Source organism: Fistularia commersonii, chromosome 6 (genome assembly GCF_037954325.1).
Source record: "Fistularia commersonii isolate RoL2024-O1a breed Wild chromosome 6, RoL_Fcom_v1.0, whole genome shotgun sequence".
Lineage (NCBI taxonomy): Eukaryota > Metazoa > Chordata > Actinopteri > Syngnathiformes > Fistulariidae > Fistularia > Fistularia commersonii.
Window position 1 is genome coordinate 837,501 of NC_141289.1, and position 15,000 is coordinate 852,500.

General features: G+C 48.4%; 1 protein-coding gene across 1 annotated transcript in view; it reads left to right on the top strand.

The window, feature by feature from the left end:
* The window catches only part of arhgap20 (Rho GTPase activating protein 20), a 25,696-nt gene that overhangs the window by 4,825 nt on the left and 5,871 nt on the right, over positions 1-15,000 (top strand). Inside the window, 12 exon segments of the mRNA XM_086147636.1 lie at positions 1,657-1,833; positions 3,647-3,796; positions 5,608-5,649; positions 5,764-5,848; positions 5,938-6,015; positions 6,847-6,913; positions 7,268-7,501; positions 11,550-11,685; positions 11,687-11,756; positions 11,835-12,011; positions 13,376-13,485; positions 14,577-14,766. Of these exon segments, the coding sequence (XP_086003762.1) occupies positions 1,657-1,833; positions 3,647-3,796; positions 5,608-5,649; positions 5,764-5,848; positions 5,938-6,015; positions 6,847-6,913; positions 7,268-7,501; positions 11,550-11,685; positions 11,687-11,756; positions 11,835-12,011; positions 13,376-13,485; positions 14,577-14,766 (1,516 nt within the window).

Sequence of the window (15,000 nt, forward strand, 5' to 3'; positions counted from 1 at the left end):
CTGAGGACGGCGCTTTCAGCATGAAAGGGCCTTTACGGGAAGCTGTGTGTGTGTGTGTGTGTGTGTGTGTGTGTGTGTGTGTGTGTGTCTGGCGCTGCCCTGCATGGATAATCAAGCCGTTGATGCCTTCAGGTTCCTCGATTCAGATCAATCAAGGGAGTTGACGCTGCTTCCCGTTTGCGTCGGTGACCGCCGTGACCTAGCGTTAGCTTCATGCTAACGGTGTCTTGTAGGAACAAGATGGCCGCCGGTGGCGGGATGCGGCGTGGTGAGCGTAGAGCCAGTTCGATCCGGGTTTTTCTCTTGGCCGGCGCTCAAAAGGCGAACAAAGGGCGGCGAGGCCTGCTCGCCATTAATTGATGACATAACGAACCTCTTACATGGCCGCCGGGAAGGGAGGCATCTGATTGGCCGGCGTTGGTAGTTTTCTCTGGTTTTCAAATGAATGAGTGAACGCATGATTGAATGAATGAATGAGTGAAAAGGAAACAGAATCCTGTCAGCATTGAAGTTTTTTGGGTGAATGATTATGTGTCTTGATGTGATGAGCCAATGGGAGGATCAAGACTTGTATGTCTCTTGTGTGATGTGCCAATGAGAGGGTGAATGGTTGTACGACTGTACCAAGAGTGAATGAAGGACTGAATGGGTGTATGTCTATGTGATGAGCCAATGGGAGGATCAAGACTTGTATGTCTCTATATCACAAGTCAATGAGAGGGTGAATAGTTTCATATCTACCTGTTCCATGTGAATGAAAGGGTGAGTTGTGTTTTGCCTATATATGCTGTGCACATGAGAGGGTGAATTGTTGTATATCCCAACATAAACAGTAAATGTTAACTGGCTCCATGTGATGTGCCAATGAGAGGATCAACACTTGTATGTCTCTATGACAATTCGATGAGAGGGTGAATAGCTTCATGTTTTTCTGTGAAATGTGAATGAGAGGGTGAATATTTGTCTGACTATATGTGATGTTCCAATGAGAGGATCAAGAGTTGTATGTCTCTATGACAAGTATATGAGAGGATAAGTAGTTGTATGACTTTCTGTGACATGAGTGAGTGGGTGAATGTTTTATGTCTGGTGTGCCAATGAGAGGGTGAATGGTTGTATGACTATATGTGATGTTCCAATGAGAGGATCAAGACTTGTATGTCTCTATGACAAGTAAATTAGAGGATGAATAGTTGTATGACTCCATATGAAGAGTGAATGACAGGGTGAATGTCTATGTGATGTGCCAATGAGAGTAGCAGTAGTTGTATGTCTCTATTTGACAAGTTAATGAGAGAGTGAATTGTTGTGTGTCTGATGTGCCAATGAGAGGGTGAATGGTCGTTCGACTGTACCAAGAGTGAATGAAGGAGTGAATGGGTGTATGTCTATGTGAGGGTGTATGTCTATGTGACGTGCCAAGGAGAGGATCAATACTTGTATGTCTTTATACGGCCAGGGAATGAGAGGGTGAACCGTTGTATGTCTCGGCAGCGTTGCAGTTCCCCAACCGCAGTCACCGGGGGATACAATGCTCCGCCTCCAACAAGGGCGACCTTGCAATGGCCACGGTGGAGGGAATTTGAGCAATTTCCTGCCCACAAGCTAGAGCCTCTCCAGAACCAGCGGTATCTCACCCACGTTTTTGTCCTCCAGGGAAGCCTGCTTGACGCCGGTCAGCCCCGAGTCCTGCCCGCTGGTGCAGGCCTTCCTGGCTGAAGGCGCCGGCCGCGACTTCCTGGGCCACGCTCAGGCGCAGCTGAAAACCGGCCTGCAGACGCAGGAGAGGCATCTCTTCCTCTTCACCGACACGCTGCTCGTCACCAAGGCCAAGTAGGTTCTTATCTCCTCCCTTGTCCCCTTGTCGAGGCCCCGGCTGGGATCAAAGGTGCACAGGGGCTGGCGGCGGTGGCGGCGGCGCGCTAACCCCCCAAAAATAGCTCCTTAAAGAGCATGTTTATGTCCGCAACGATGCATTTAATGACACACGACGGCCGGCGTGGGCGGGGAACCTTTTGCTCAGTGTACTTACTGTACACACACACACACACACACATACACACACACACACACACACACACACACACATGAGCAGCGCCGACACAGCGGGACCTTTGTGGTCGGTCCTGGCGGTCGTGAGTCGGCGGGCAGCGCTGACCCTTCCATCGGCTATAATTGGCTTTATTACACACAGGGGTGAGTCGCAGGAATGTCTGCTGGCACATGAGGGGTTTTTTGGGGGGGCGGGAGGGCAGGGCGGGGCGTTCATCAACGGGAGTGTGTTTGCTAGCTGTCGAATGGGTGTGTGTTTTCACACATTCGATGTTTCTCGGGTCACAAACTCGGACAGTAGGGTTCCAAGAAGTATCTTGTTCAGTTCCTGAAAGTAGCCTACGCCAGATGGGGGGATGTTCTAGTTTGGCAGTGAGGGCCCGCGGTAGGGGTGTGACGTGTACCTCGAGTTCCACGCCCAAAAACAAACCACTAAAGAAGAAGAAGAAGAAGAGGAAGTCCACATGGACTACATGGTGCCACAACTTTCATGGAATACCAACCATGGACACTGAGATGCACTGCACTCCAGTGCTTCGCCCTGCTAACTGCGCACTTATTCTGGTCCAAAAATGTAGATGTTCCTCTGCAAGCCCTGGAGAACCCTCTGAGGCAGAGCAGGCCTGAAGAGTTCAGACCGTAGCATCTGGCCATTTTGTCCCAAGAAAACATCCGAGTGGTGACCAGGAAGGTTTTAAAAATGGCACTCTGCGGTCGGCAAGAAGTATCTAGTAGTGTGTGTGGCCTATGAGTTCCACCAGTCACCTATATCGCATGAGTTCCGATGGAACCGTAACAAGACCCTGCCTTGGAGTTGGAGCTAAGATGGTTCTAGGAGCGGTTCCTGGACCTCGTTCCTGAGCCTCGCAAGTTCTTGTCTTCTTTTCCACCACACTGCTTTTGCTAGTGATAGTAGACCCTTATGAGAATCTAGTTTTCTAAAAATAAACAATGTTCACAGGCCCGCAGTCAACTCCATGCGGGACTGCAACCGCCCCTTTCATCGTGGCTTCGTGCTCCTCTTTCTGGAATCTCTACTTCATCTGCCAATGTGTGGACTTGTATGCAAAACAGGAAGTTGAACAGTTTTCTCTGCATTTCTTGACGCATCTCCTGCGGGGAAGAAGCTGGTGTTCCTTCTGCACTTGGAGTCAAGTCAGGTCAGATGTTGTTTTTATGGTGTCAAATGATATCTGACAACCCTTTCCACATCTGGACCACACTCAGAAACCCAGTGTTTCATCCAGGATCCTAACTGATTAGAGGGCCAAAGGACTCGGGAGAAGATACCAGGTCACTAGATCGACCAGGAAATGATTCTCTGTGATGCTACACTTTTTTTTTTCCAAGTCAAGAATGTTAAGGAAAAGCAATTCCAGCAGGAAAGTTCAGGGGACCCCGGTATGCTCCGGACCCCGGTATGCTCCGCCGCAAAGACAGTTTTCTTCATGCTCTGGAAGTTCTCCCATCCTTGTTTTTTTTCCAAGTCAACAACCCCGGCAACCCGAACACTGGACGCGCTCTTCCGACCAAAGTATTTCACGTGTCATGATTGGCTCGGAGGTTGAAGCGGCTCGCTGTGTCCTCGCCCCAGGTCCCCCACGCACTTCAAGGTGAAAGCCCAAGTACGAGTGTGTGAGATGTGGACCGCCAGCTGCATGGAGGAGGTGTGTGAAGGCAGCACCAGCCCCGAGAGGAGCTTCGTCATGGGCTGGCCCACCTGCAACTGCGTGGCCACCTTCAGGTACACACAGTACACGCTGTTCCCCCAACAAATACAAGGCATACCGACAAGGGACTCTAAGGGTATGTCCGGACTGTACACTCTGTGTACACACACTTGGTTCACACTGGATACAGACTGTGGTACACACATGGTACACAAGTACTGCACAACTGTACGGAGTACTAATATATACATGTGGTGTAAATACCTAGCATACTGTATACGCAGTAGCGTGTACATATGGCATACACATGGAGTACACGCGACCTACACGCATCATGTACACGCCTAAACCGCACATAAACCCTCCACACAAAGTACACAAAAAATACACACACTGTAAAAGTGTTGTACACAACCCAAACCCAGTTAAACTGTACACACATAGTACACAATTTGTACACAGTACACACATTGTACACACACTGCAAAAATGTTATACACACCCAAACCGCTCAGAAACCATATACACACCCAGTACTCATAAAGAACACATGTAGTACACACCTGGTACACGCGTCGTACACAAGCAGTACACATACGGTACACATAAAGTATGCACATTCAACCTGTACACACTGTACTCCAAACCCTGCAGTACACAGAGTACACACTTTATGCATACACACATTACACATACTATACACAGAGTACACACATTACTCATAATACACACAGAGTACACGCACAATACAAACATAGTACACACATTACACATCATGCACACAAAGTACACACAGAGTACACTCATAGTACACACATTACACATTTGTACACACAGAGAACACGAATAGTACACACATAGTACACACAGTGTGCCCACATTATACATTTCTACACACATTTTAACCAAATAGTACACACAGAGTACATACAGTGCACACATACTACACACAGTACTCATGATACACACATAGTACACAGAGAATACAAATAGTGCACCAATAGTACGCAATGCGTACACACATAGTGCACACAGAGTACACACATAGTAGACTCACAATACACAGAGTACACACATAGTACACTCACAATACACAAAGTACACTCAGAATACACAGAGTACACACATAGTACACTCACAATACACAGAGTACACTCAGAATACACAGAGTACACTCATAGTACACTCACAATACACAGAGTACACACATAGTACACTCATAATGCACGGAGTACACACAGAGTACAGACATAGTACACTCACAATACACATAGTACACTCAGAATACACAGAGTACACACAGAGTACACACAGAATACACAGAGTACTCTCAGAATACACAGAGTACACTCAGAATACACAGAGTACACTCAGAGTACACTCAGAGTACACAGAGTACACTCAGAATACACAGAGTACACTCAGAATACACAGAGTACACACAGAGTACACACAGAGTACACAGAGTACACACAGAGTACACTCAGGATCTGAAGCTCCGTTTGATTTCTCTAAACAAACTTAATTGGATGAAACTATTTCACGTAATTTCATTTCCCCTTTTACATAACTCTGGCCTTTGTGTAACCGCTCACACCGGGGGGGGAGCATTTCCACACACACACACACACACACACACACACACACACACACACACACACACACACACACACACACACACACACACACTTGCGAACACTGTGTCCTGATCCAATCATACTCGGCAGAAGGAGGTCCAGAACCACTGGTTGCGAAAGCAGTGCAATCTGAGGAGACAAGATCACACACACACACACACACACACACACACACACACACACACCCACACACACACACACACACGCACACGCTCTTAACAACCGTGTACTTTCTACTTCCTTTGCAGCTCCGAAGAGCAGAAGGAAAAGTGGCTGGCGCTCATCACAAGGTAAAGGTCTACGTGGTCACACACACACACACACACACACACACACACACACACACAGATTGGAAGTGTGTGAAATCAGTCACCTAACCCCTCTCCCGGTCTCTGACCTCCCAGCCAGATCAGCGAGGGCAAGGAAAACGACGACCCCAAGACGGTACCGCTGAAGATCTTCGCAAAGGACATCGGAAGCTGCGCCTTCGTAAGAACCCCGTTTCCTGGCGAGGAGTCGCACCGATCCGGTACCATCGAGGAAGGGGAAGGTGACTCCTTCTGTTTGTCCATCTCCAGGCCAAGACGCTGTCCGTCAGCAACACCGACAGCACGATGGAAGTCATCCGCATGGCGCTGCTGCAGTTTGGCATCTCGGTGAGTGCGACTCGGGGCGACTCTGCCCTTGTCGCCCCAGGCTACGACGCCGGGGTGGGCACTCGGGAAGGTACCCAGGGGAAAGTGGAGTGTACTGGGATGCGCCTGCAAGTTTTACCTGCTTGTACTCACCTCTGAGCATCGTCCCGGGTGCTAACTCTGTCAGGGCTTATTTGTGCTAGCGACAGGTATGCCAACAGGTACGTTCACATCAGGCTACCGCTTTGAGGGCAGTACAGAGTTCAGAGTTCACTTCCAGGTTCCGAGTTCTGTTTCAGGAAGACGTACCCGGCTGCACGTGGAGCAATCTTTGAGCATACCGTGCAACACTTGAGCATACCGCGCAACACCGCCTTCTGCAACTTCTGGTGGGACTGCTCCCGTTTTATAGCGGTTGGCTGGCTCCCTGAAAACATACTGGGTTACGCAGGAAACCAAGGACGCCCGGAGTCTTCTCTATGTAGCGTCGGGCATAAGGGAGGCCTTGGGAGCAGGATGTGACGCCCAGTGGCTGAAATACAATTTTGGAACACGAAACGTCAGTCCAGTCCACGTGGAGCGATTCGGCCCGCCTGCTCCCTCGAAGCCGAACTAAATCCAGACGTCAACATCAACCTCCATTTTCTTTCGCATGTCAGGATACCGTGCTATTTTCTCCCCATTTCATGTCAACAATGCCGAAATCGGCGCCCCGTTGCATCTCGGCCGTCTGGTCTCGTCTTTCAGGCCGGGATGACGCTCCGCCGCCGCTGCCAGGGCACAGAAAAGCCCAAAATTACAGGATTCCAAATGTAAAGTCGTACTTTCCCCTCCTTCCTGTTGTCTCCCCAGGGCTGCGCTAAAGACCACAGGCTTTGGGTGAGCTCCAGCAGGGAAGACCCCCCCTACCCTCTCATTGGTGAGACCCTCAACACACACACCGTGACACTTTCAAACACACACCTGCGTCCTCGAATGAGGATGTAACCGTGACGTAACTCTGGAGGAGATCCAGAAAAATCCGGACAAGTAACATTTTTCATTTTCCTTCGATTGTACCCATATAAGGGCATTTTTTTCAAGGGCGGGTGGATCTCCACCCCACTCACAGGAGTGTCGACAGAACCTCCTGTTTTTTGTCACGTTTTGTTTCTCCTGATCTTCTGATCCGCCGGTCCGAGTGAATTCCCTCGCTAGTTCTGCTGCGATGTCCGCCACATGCTTGGTTGACCTGTAACCTCCTGGACCTCCTGCCCCCCTTCCCACCATCCAGGCCACGAGTTCCCCTTCAGCATAAAGATGAGCCACATCCGGGGAAGCAGCTCCAGCAGTGGAAGCCTCGGCGGAGGTGGAGGAGGAGCAGGAGGAGGAGGCTCGGCAAGGGACGGCTTGAGTCCCACCGATGGCCCGGGGGTTCTCCTCCTGGACCAGTGCCTCCCTCCGGACACCCAGTGCCAGTTCATCCTCAAGCCCAGCAAGGTGGTGCCGGAGGTGGTTCCACTCCTAGGTAAGACCACTGTAAGGACACATGGGTGGGTGAAGTGCAGCAGTACAGCGAGTCCAAGGGCACTTTGTTGTACCGAGACCCCGGTACATCTTAGGGTGCCAGTCCCAGCTGTGACTTTGCAAAGAGGCTTGGTTTAACCTGAACAGAAGTTGCTTTTGGTTGCCTGTTTTTGTTTCCCTGCCATGAAATCGTATCCTCCATCTCCTCCTTCAGGGAAAAACTGTTGAAAAACCCAACAACCCACCATGTTTATCTTTATCATCTCTGGAAAACACACTCTTGCTGCCAGTGCTTGTGAGCCGTGGCGCCCCGGTGCAGATAAGAGACTTGTAAACCTCTGGGATGAGGAAGGACCGGTAGAGCAGGGACTGGAATCAAACGTATGCTAAGAATGCAGGCGGGATGGCGACAAGCGTTGCGTCCTCACTCGGGGGCCAGACACCTCTGCGGTGCTTATTTATTGGGGTAGACCGCGGGCGGCAGGTTTTACAGGTCCCTGAATGCAGCATGACAGCCTGCAGCGAAGCATTTCTAAACGGTATGCTTGTTTGTGAACCGTTGTCTGTCGTCACTTGGCGGGCCACAACAGAACCGAGACTTCGCCTGTTGAGGTTGACCTAACTGCAAGGACGGCTACAAGTACAACTACATGTTGACCCCTAGTGACGCCTTTGGCAGTTAGGGGGTGTGACCCGAGTCCCTGGCGGTTACGAGCAGCTGTAAAATACCGGCGGCGCATGGAATCCATGAGAGGGAACAAGGTGTTCTCTGTCCTCGCCAACCCGCAAGCTGGTTGTCGCCCTCAGAGACCTCTACGATGGTGCAGGAATGTCCGATTACCAGGTTTCTTCACGTTCCTCGCCCTTGAAACTTCTGATCAGCCTTGTTGGTGCCCCTTTTCCCAATCGAGGCGACGTACCCCTGGACTGGGCCAAGAGCTTGTGACTCCTCCAGGGTTGGTCCTTTGGCAAAGACACCAAACCGACCCCAAAATTGCTCCTGATGGTATGCTCAGTGCCTTGCATGGCAGCTCTGTGAAGGGATGAGTGTGGTACAGTGTAAAGTTGCTCCATCAGTGGAGAACGATGATCACTTGCGAACAGGAAGTACTTGTTCATATCCCGGTCACAAAAAGACCCTGGTGAGGGAAGATGTTCTACCACAAAAACCACATGTAGAACATAAGCGAGGGAGTCTTGACGTGGATCCACTGGGTTCCACTGTTTGTGTGGCAACACCGAGAGGAAAGTGGCTTGCTAGGAAGTTCTCCGGTGGAGAACTTTGAAACGTTCTCCAGTTGTGTAGCGCTTGACACATAACCATACCACCGGGAGCAACCTAGAGCTAGGTGTCTTGCCCCAGAGCACTGCGATGAGCCTGGGATGGAACCGCCAACCTTCATCGGCGGGACGCCCGACCGAGCCACAGCAGCTCCACGCCCTGTTTTTCTGCTCCTTCTCGGAGGCTCAGGTTCTTCACGTGTCTCCCGCCCCGACGCCGCTCAAGTCATTTCTGCCGGTCGCGGTTTGGAAGGTTCTGGAAGGCGGGTTCCTGCAAGGGTTCCGCGACTACCGCCGGAGACGCCTCTTGCCTCTTGCGAATAGAAATCGATGAAAGCCGGCGTTTGATGTTCTGAGGTCGAAGCCCGGGAACGGGAATAAAAGCCACATCTGTGGACGCCGTGCCTCCTGGTTCTGAAAGGAACCAAGAAAGAGCTTCTTCGCCGCCGGAGGTTCTAAGTACATGTTTGGTCAGCGGGAAGAACCCGGTTCCTCCAGATGAACCGCAGAAGAAGGGAATCTGAGGACAGAGGAGCTTCTAATGCGGAACAGAAAGCGGCCTCCTCGCAGCTGTTCGTGATGGAGAAGAGATGGGGTCAGCCGGACGAGGAAGAAGAGGAAGGAGGAGAAGAAGGGGGGAAGGGGGGGGGGCAAAGAGGAAGAAGTCCCAGAAGGAAGGAACAAGAAGATGGAAAGGTGAGGGGAAGAGATAAGGAGCGGGGGACTGGGTCGGAAAGGGGATGGAGGGAGGAGGTAGTGTGAGGAAGAGGGGTCAAGACACCGGGAGGTAGCCTAAGAAGGACGGAGAAGGGGAGGTAGAAGGAGGTAGAGAAGCAAGAAGGGGAGAAAGGGAAGCAGAAAACAGAAGTGAAGGGACAAAGAGGACAACAAGCAAGGCAAGGAGGAGGAGGCTCCAGTCCGCCGACCGCAGGCTTCGCCACGGATTCCTTCTCCAGAAAAACACAAGCTTACGTAATCCTTTGCTGACGCCCCAGTGTGTGTGTGTGTGTGTGTGTGTGTGTGTGTGTGTGTGTGTGTGTCGGCCACCCAGCGAGTGTGTGCGGGTCGTCGCTGCTGGAAGAGAATCCCTAGTTTGCCGTTTGATTTCGAAAGGATTCTTCCAGGCAAAGTCGACGCCCTCGACCGCCTGAGGTACAGGAGACACCAGAATCCTGGGCTTAAATGACAGAATCCTGGGTTTAAGGCAAAGAATCCTGGGTTTACAGCACGTAATCCTGGGTTTAAATGGCATAATCTCAGGTTTAAATAGTATAATCTTGGGTCTAAAGGCCAGAGTCTTGGATTTAAATGGCAGAATTTCGGGTTTAATGCTTGAATCCTGGGTTTATACTCCAGAACCCTGGAACTTAAGGGTAGAATCTTGAGTTTAAGGGGCAAAATACCAGGTTTAAAAACAAAACATCCTTGGTACATAGTTCAAAAACTTGGATTTAAAGGTCCGAATCCTGTGTTTCTTCTTCAGAACCCTGGAACTAAAGGGTAGAATCCTGGTTTAAAGGGCCCAATCCTGGGTTTAAAGGTCAGAATCCTGGTTTGAAAGGCACAATCCTGGGTTTAAAGGTCAGAATCCTGGATTTAGAGATGAGAATCCTGGGTTTAAAGATCTGAATCCTGGTTCAAAAGGCACAATCATGGGTTTAAAGGTCAGAATCCTCGTTTAGGAGGCACAATCCTTGGTTTAAAGGTCAGGGTCCTGGGTTTAAAGGTAGGAATCCTGGATTTAAAGATGAGAATCCTGGGTTTAAAGGTCAGAATCCTGGTTTAAAGGGCACAATCATGGGTTTAAAAGTCAGAATCCTGGTTTCAAAGGCACAATCATGGGTTTAAAAGTCAGAATCATGGTTTAAAAGGCACAGTCCTGGTTTGAAAGGCACAATCTTGGGTTTAAAGATGAGAATCCTTAGTTTAAAGATCTGAATCCTGGTTCAAAAGGCACTATCCTTGGTTTAAAGATCAGGCTCCTGGGTTTATAGGTCAGAATCCTAGGTTTAAAGGTAGGAATCCTGAATTTAAAGACTAAAATCCTGGGTTTAAAGGTCAGAATCCTGGTATTGAAAGGAACAATCATGGGTTTAAAGGTCAGAATCCTCGTTTAAGAGGCACAATCCTTGGTTTGTAGGTCAAAATCCTGGGTTTAAAGGTCAGAATCGTGGATTTAAACATGAGAATCCTGGGTTTAAAGGTCAGACTCCTGGTTTAAAAAACAGAGTCATGAGTTTAAAGGTCAGAATCCATGTTTAAAAGGCACAATCATGGGTTTAAAAGTCATAATCCTCATTGAAGAGGCACAATCCTGGGTTTAAAGATCAGAATCCTGGATTTAAAGATGAGGATCCTGGGTTTAAAGATCTGAATCCTGGTTCAAAAGGCACAATCCTCAGTTTAAACGTCAGGATCCTGGGTTTAAAGATAGGAATCCTGGACTTTAAGATGAGACTCATGGGTTTAAAAGTCAGAATCCTGGGTTTAAAGGTCAGAATCCTGGGTTTAAAGGTAGGAATCCTGGATTTAAAGATGAGAATCCTGGGTTTAAAGGTCAGAATCCTGGGTCTCAATGGTTTCCAATTGATTATCAGTTGATCAGCATTTCCACACACAAACAGTGTTTTGTAGCTTTGGACGTGCTCTTAGCTAGCTATGTCTCTCACACACACACAAGTTTACTGTGTGTGTGTGTGTGTGTGTGTGTGTGTGTGTGTGTGTGTGTGTGTATTCCTACTCATGTATTCATCCCTTCATCCGTGCAGATCCGGTCCAGCAGAAGCCGTTCAAGAGGAAGCGCTCGCTAATCAACTGGCCGTTCTGGCGAGGCTCCAGCTCGCAGCTGGACGGGCCCCCGTCCCCCCCGCCCCCCCCGAGCCCCCCGTCGCCCCCCCCCGCCCCGGGGTCGCCTCTTCGGCCGGCCCCTGGGGGCCGTCTGCCCCCCCGACGGGGGCCTCCCCAAACCCGTCATGGTGAGCGCCTCCTCGGAGAACCATGTTAGCACGTAGCGTGTAGCGACATGCTAAGGTACGCGCTAACCCCGCCTCCAGGACATGCTGGCCTTCCTGCACCGGGAGGGGCCCTTCACCTGCGGGGTCTTCAGGCGCTCGGCCGGGGCCAAAGCCTGCAGGGAGCTCCGGGACCGGCTGGACGCCCAAGACCAGGACCAGGACCTGGACCAGGACCTCGCACACCACTCCGTGTTTGTGGTCGCTGCCGTGCTGAAGGTGAGGTGTGTGTGTGTGTGTGTGTGTGTGTGTGTGTGTGTGTGTGTGTGTGTGTGTGTGTGTGTGTGTGTGTGTGAGGAACAGACCCAAGGGACTCCGAAGATCATCTCATGGGTTAGAGCTTCACCACATTGGCGATATTTGGTCACTCATTCACTCATTCATTCACTCATTCACTCATTCATTCATTCTTTCATTCATTCACTCATTCATTCTTTCATTCACTCATTCACTCATTCATTCACTCACTCATTCATTCTTTCACTCATTCATTCAGTCATTCGTTCTTTCATTCATTCACTCATTCATTCTTTCATTCATTCATTCATTCACTCATTCTTTCATTCACTCATTCATTCATTCACTCATTCATTCATTCATTCACTCATTCTTTCATTCACTCACTCATTCTTTCATTCATTCACTCATTCATTCGTTCTTTCATTCATTCATTCATTCGTTCTTTCATTCATTCACTCATTCATTCTTTCATTCACTCATTCACTCATTCATTCACTCATTCATTCATTCACTCATTCATTCTTTCATTCATTCATTCACTCATTCATTCGTTCGTTCATTCATTCATTCGTTCTTTCATTCATTAACTCATTCATTCTTTCATTCACTAATTCATTCACTCATTCATTCACTCATTCATTCATTCACTGATTCTTTCATTCATTCATTCTTTCTTTCACTCTTTCACTCATTCATTCACTCATTCGTTCATTCACTCACTCATCCACTCGTTCATTCATTCTTTCACTCATTCATTCACTCATTCGTTCATTCACTCACTCATTCATTCAGTCATTCGTTCTTTCATTCATTCACTCATTCATTCTTTCATTCACTCATTCATTCTTTCATTCATTCATTCACTCATTCATTCGTTCTTTCATTCATTCACTCATTCATTCTTTCATTCACTCATTCATTCACTCATTCATTCACTCACTCATTCATTCTTTCACTCATTCATTCACTCATTCACTCACTCATTCACTCATTCATTCATTCACTGATTCTTTCATTCATTCATTCTTTCTTTCACTCTTTCACTCATTCATTCACTCATTCGTTCATTCACTCACTCATCCACTCGTTCATTCATTCTTTCACTCATTCATTCACTCATTCTTCATTCACTCACTCATTCATTCTTTCACTCATTCATTCAGTCATTCGTTCATTCATTCACTCACTCATTCATTCTTTCAATCACTCATTCATTCATTCATTCATTCTTTCATTCACTCATTCATTCACTCATTCACTCATTCATTCACTCATTCTTTCATTCACTCACTCATTCACTCATTCATCCCTCCACTGGCTGATGTTCCTCCTGGTTCCTGCAGGACTTCCTGAGGAGCGTCCCCGGCAGCCTGCTGTGTGAGGATCTGTACGATCAGTGGATGGAAGCCATGGAGGGAGACGGAGGACAGGAGACCTTCAGCGCCGTCCACAGGTGAACATCTTCTACACCTCCTACACCTTCTATACCTTCTATACCTTCTATACCTTCTATATCTTTCTACTCTTACTCATCATGGTCCTCATCCAGGCCTCCTCCTTCATCATGATGGACGGAGGGATGAAAGAACGGATGGATGGATGGATGGAAGAATAGATGAATGGATGGATGGATGAAAGAATTAAAGAATGGATGGATGAAAGAAAGAATGGATGGATGAAAGAATAGATGAAAGGATGGATGGATGGATGGATGGATGGATGAAAGAAATAATGGATGGATGAAAGAATAGATGAAAAGATGGATGAAAGAAAGAATGAATGGATGAAAGAAAGAATGAATGGATGAAAGAATGGATGGATGAAAGAATAGATGGATGGATGGATGGATGAAAGAAAGAATGGATGGATGAAAGAATGGATGGATGAAAGAAAGAATGGACGGATGAAAGAATGGATGGATGAAAGAATTAAAGAATGGATGGATGAAAGAAAGAATGGATGGATGAAAGAATTAAAGAATGGATGGATGAAAGAAAGAATGGATGGATGAAAGAATAGATGAAAGGATGGATGGATGGATGGATGGATGGATGAAAGAAATAATGGATGGATGAAAGAATAGATGAAATGATGGATGAAAGAAAGAATGAATGGATGAAAGAAAGAATGAATGGATGAAAGAATGGATGGATGAAAGAATAGATGGATGGATGGATGGATGAAAGAAAGAATGGATGGATGAAAGAATGGATGGATGAAAGAAAGAATGGATGGATGAAAGAGTGATGGATGGATGGATGGATGGATGGATGGATGGATGGATGGATGGATGGATGAAAGAAAGAATGGATGGATGAAAGAATGGATGGATGAAAGAGTGATGGATGGATGGATGGATGGATGGATGAAAGAATGGATGAATGAAAGAAAGAATGGATGGATGAAAGAAAGAATGGATGGATGGATGACAAGATGATGGACACAATGATGTATGGAGTGATGTATTGATGTACCGCGGCGTGCACGTACCGCCGTGTGCACGTACCGCTGCGTGCACGTCCTGACGTGTGCACGTGCCCCCAGGCTGGTGCAGCTGCTCCCGCAGGAGAACCTGCTGCTGCTGCGTCACGTGGTGTCGCTGCTCCACCGGATCCAAGGCAACGCCCAGGAGAACCAGATGAACGCCTTCAACGTCTCCGTCTGCATCGCGCCCAGCATGCTGACGCCGCCCACACACACCTCGCCCTGCGCTCAGGGGGAGGGCACCAAGAGGGTACGAGTGTGTGTGTGTGTGTGTGTGTGTGTGTGTGTGTGTGGGAGCAGAGGTCTTCTTATCATTCATGTGTGATTATGACCTGCGATGAAACTGTTACCTGAACACATCACACTGATAGAGGAGCATCTACTCATCTTTTCTGTCATCCATCCATCCTTCCATCCATTCTTTCATCCATCCATCTACTCTTTCATCCATCCATTCTTTCATCCATCCATCTACTCTTTCATC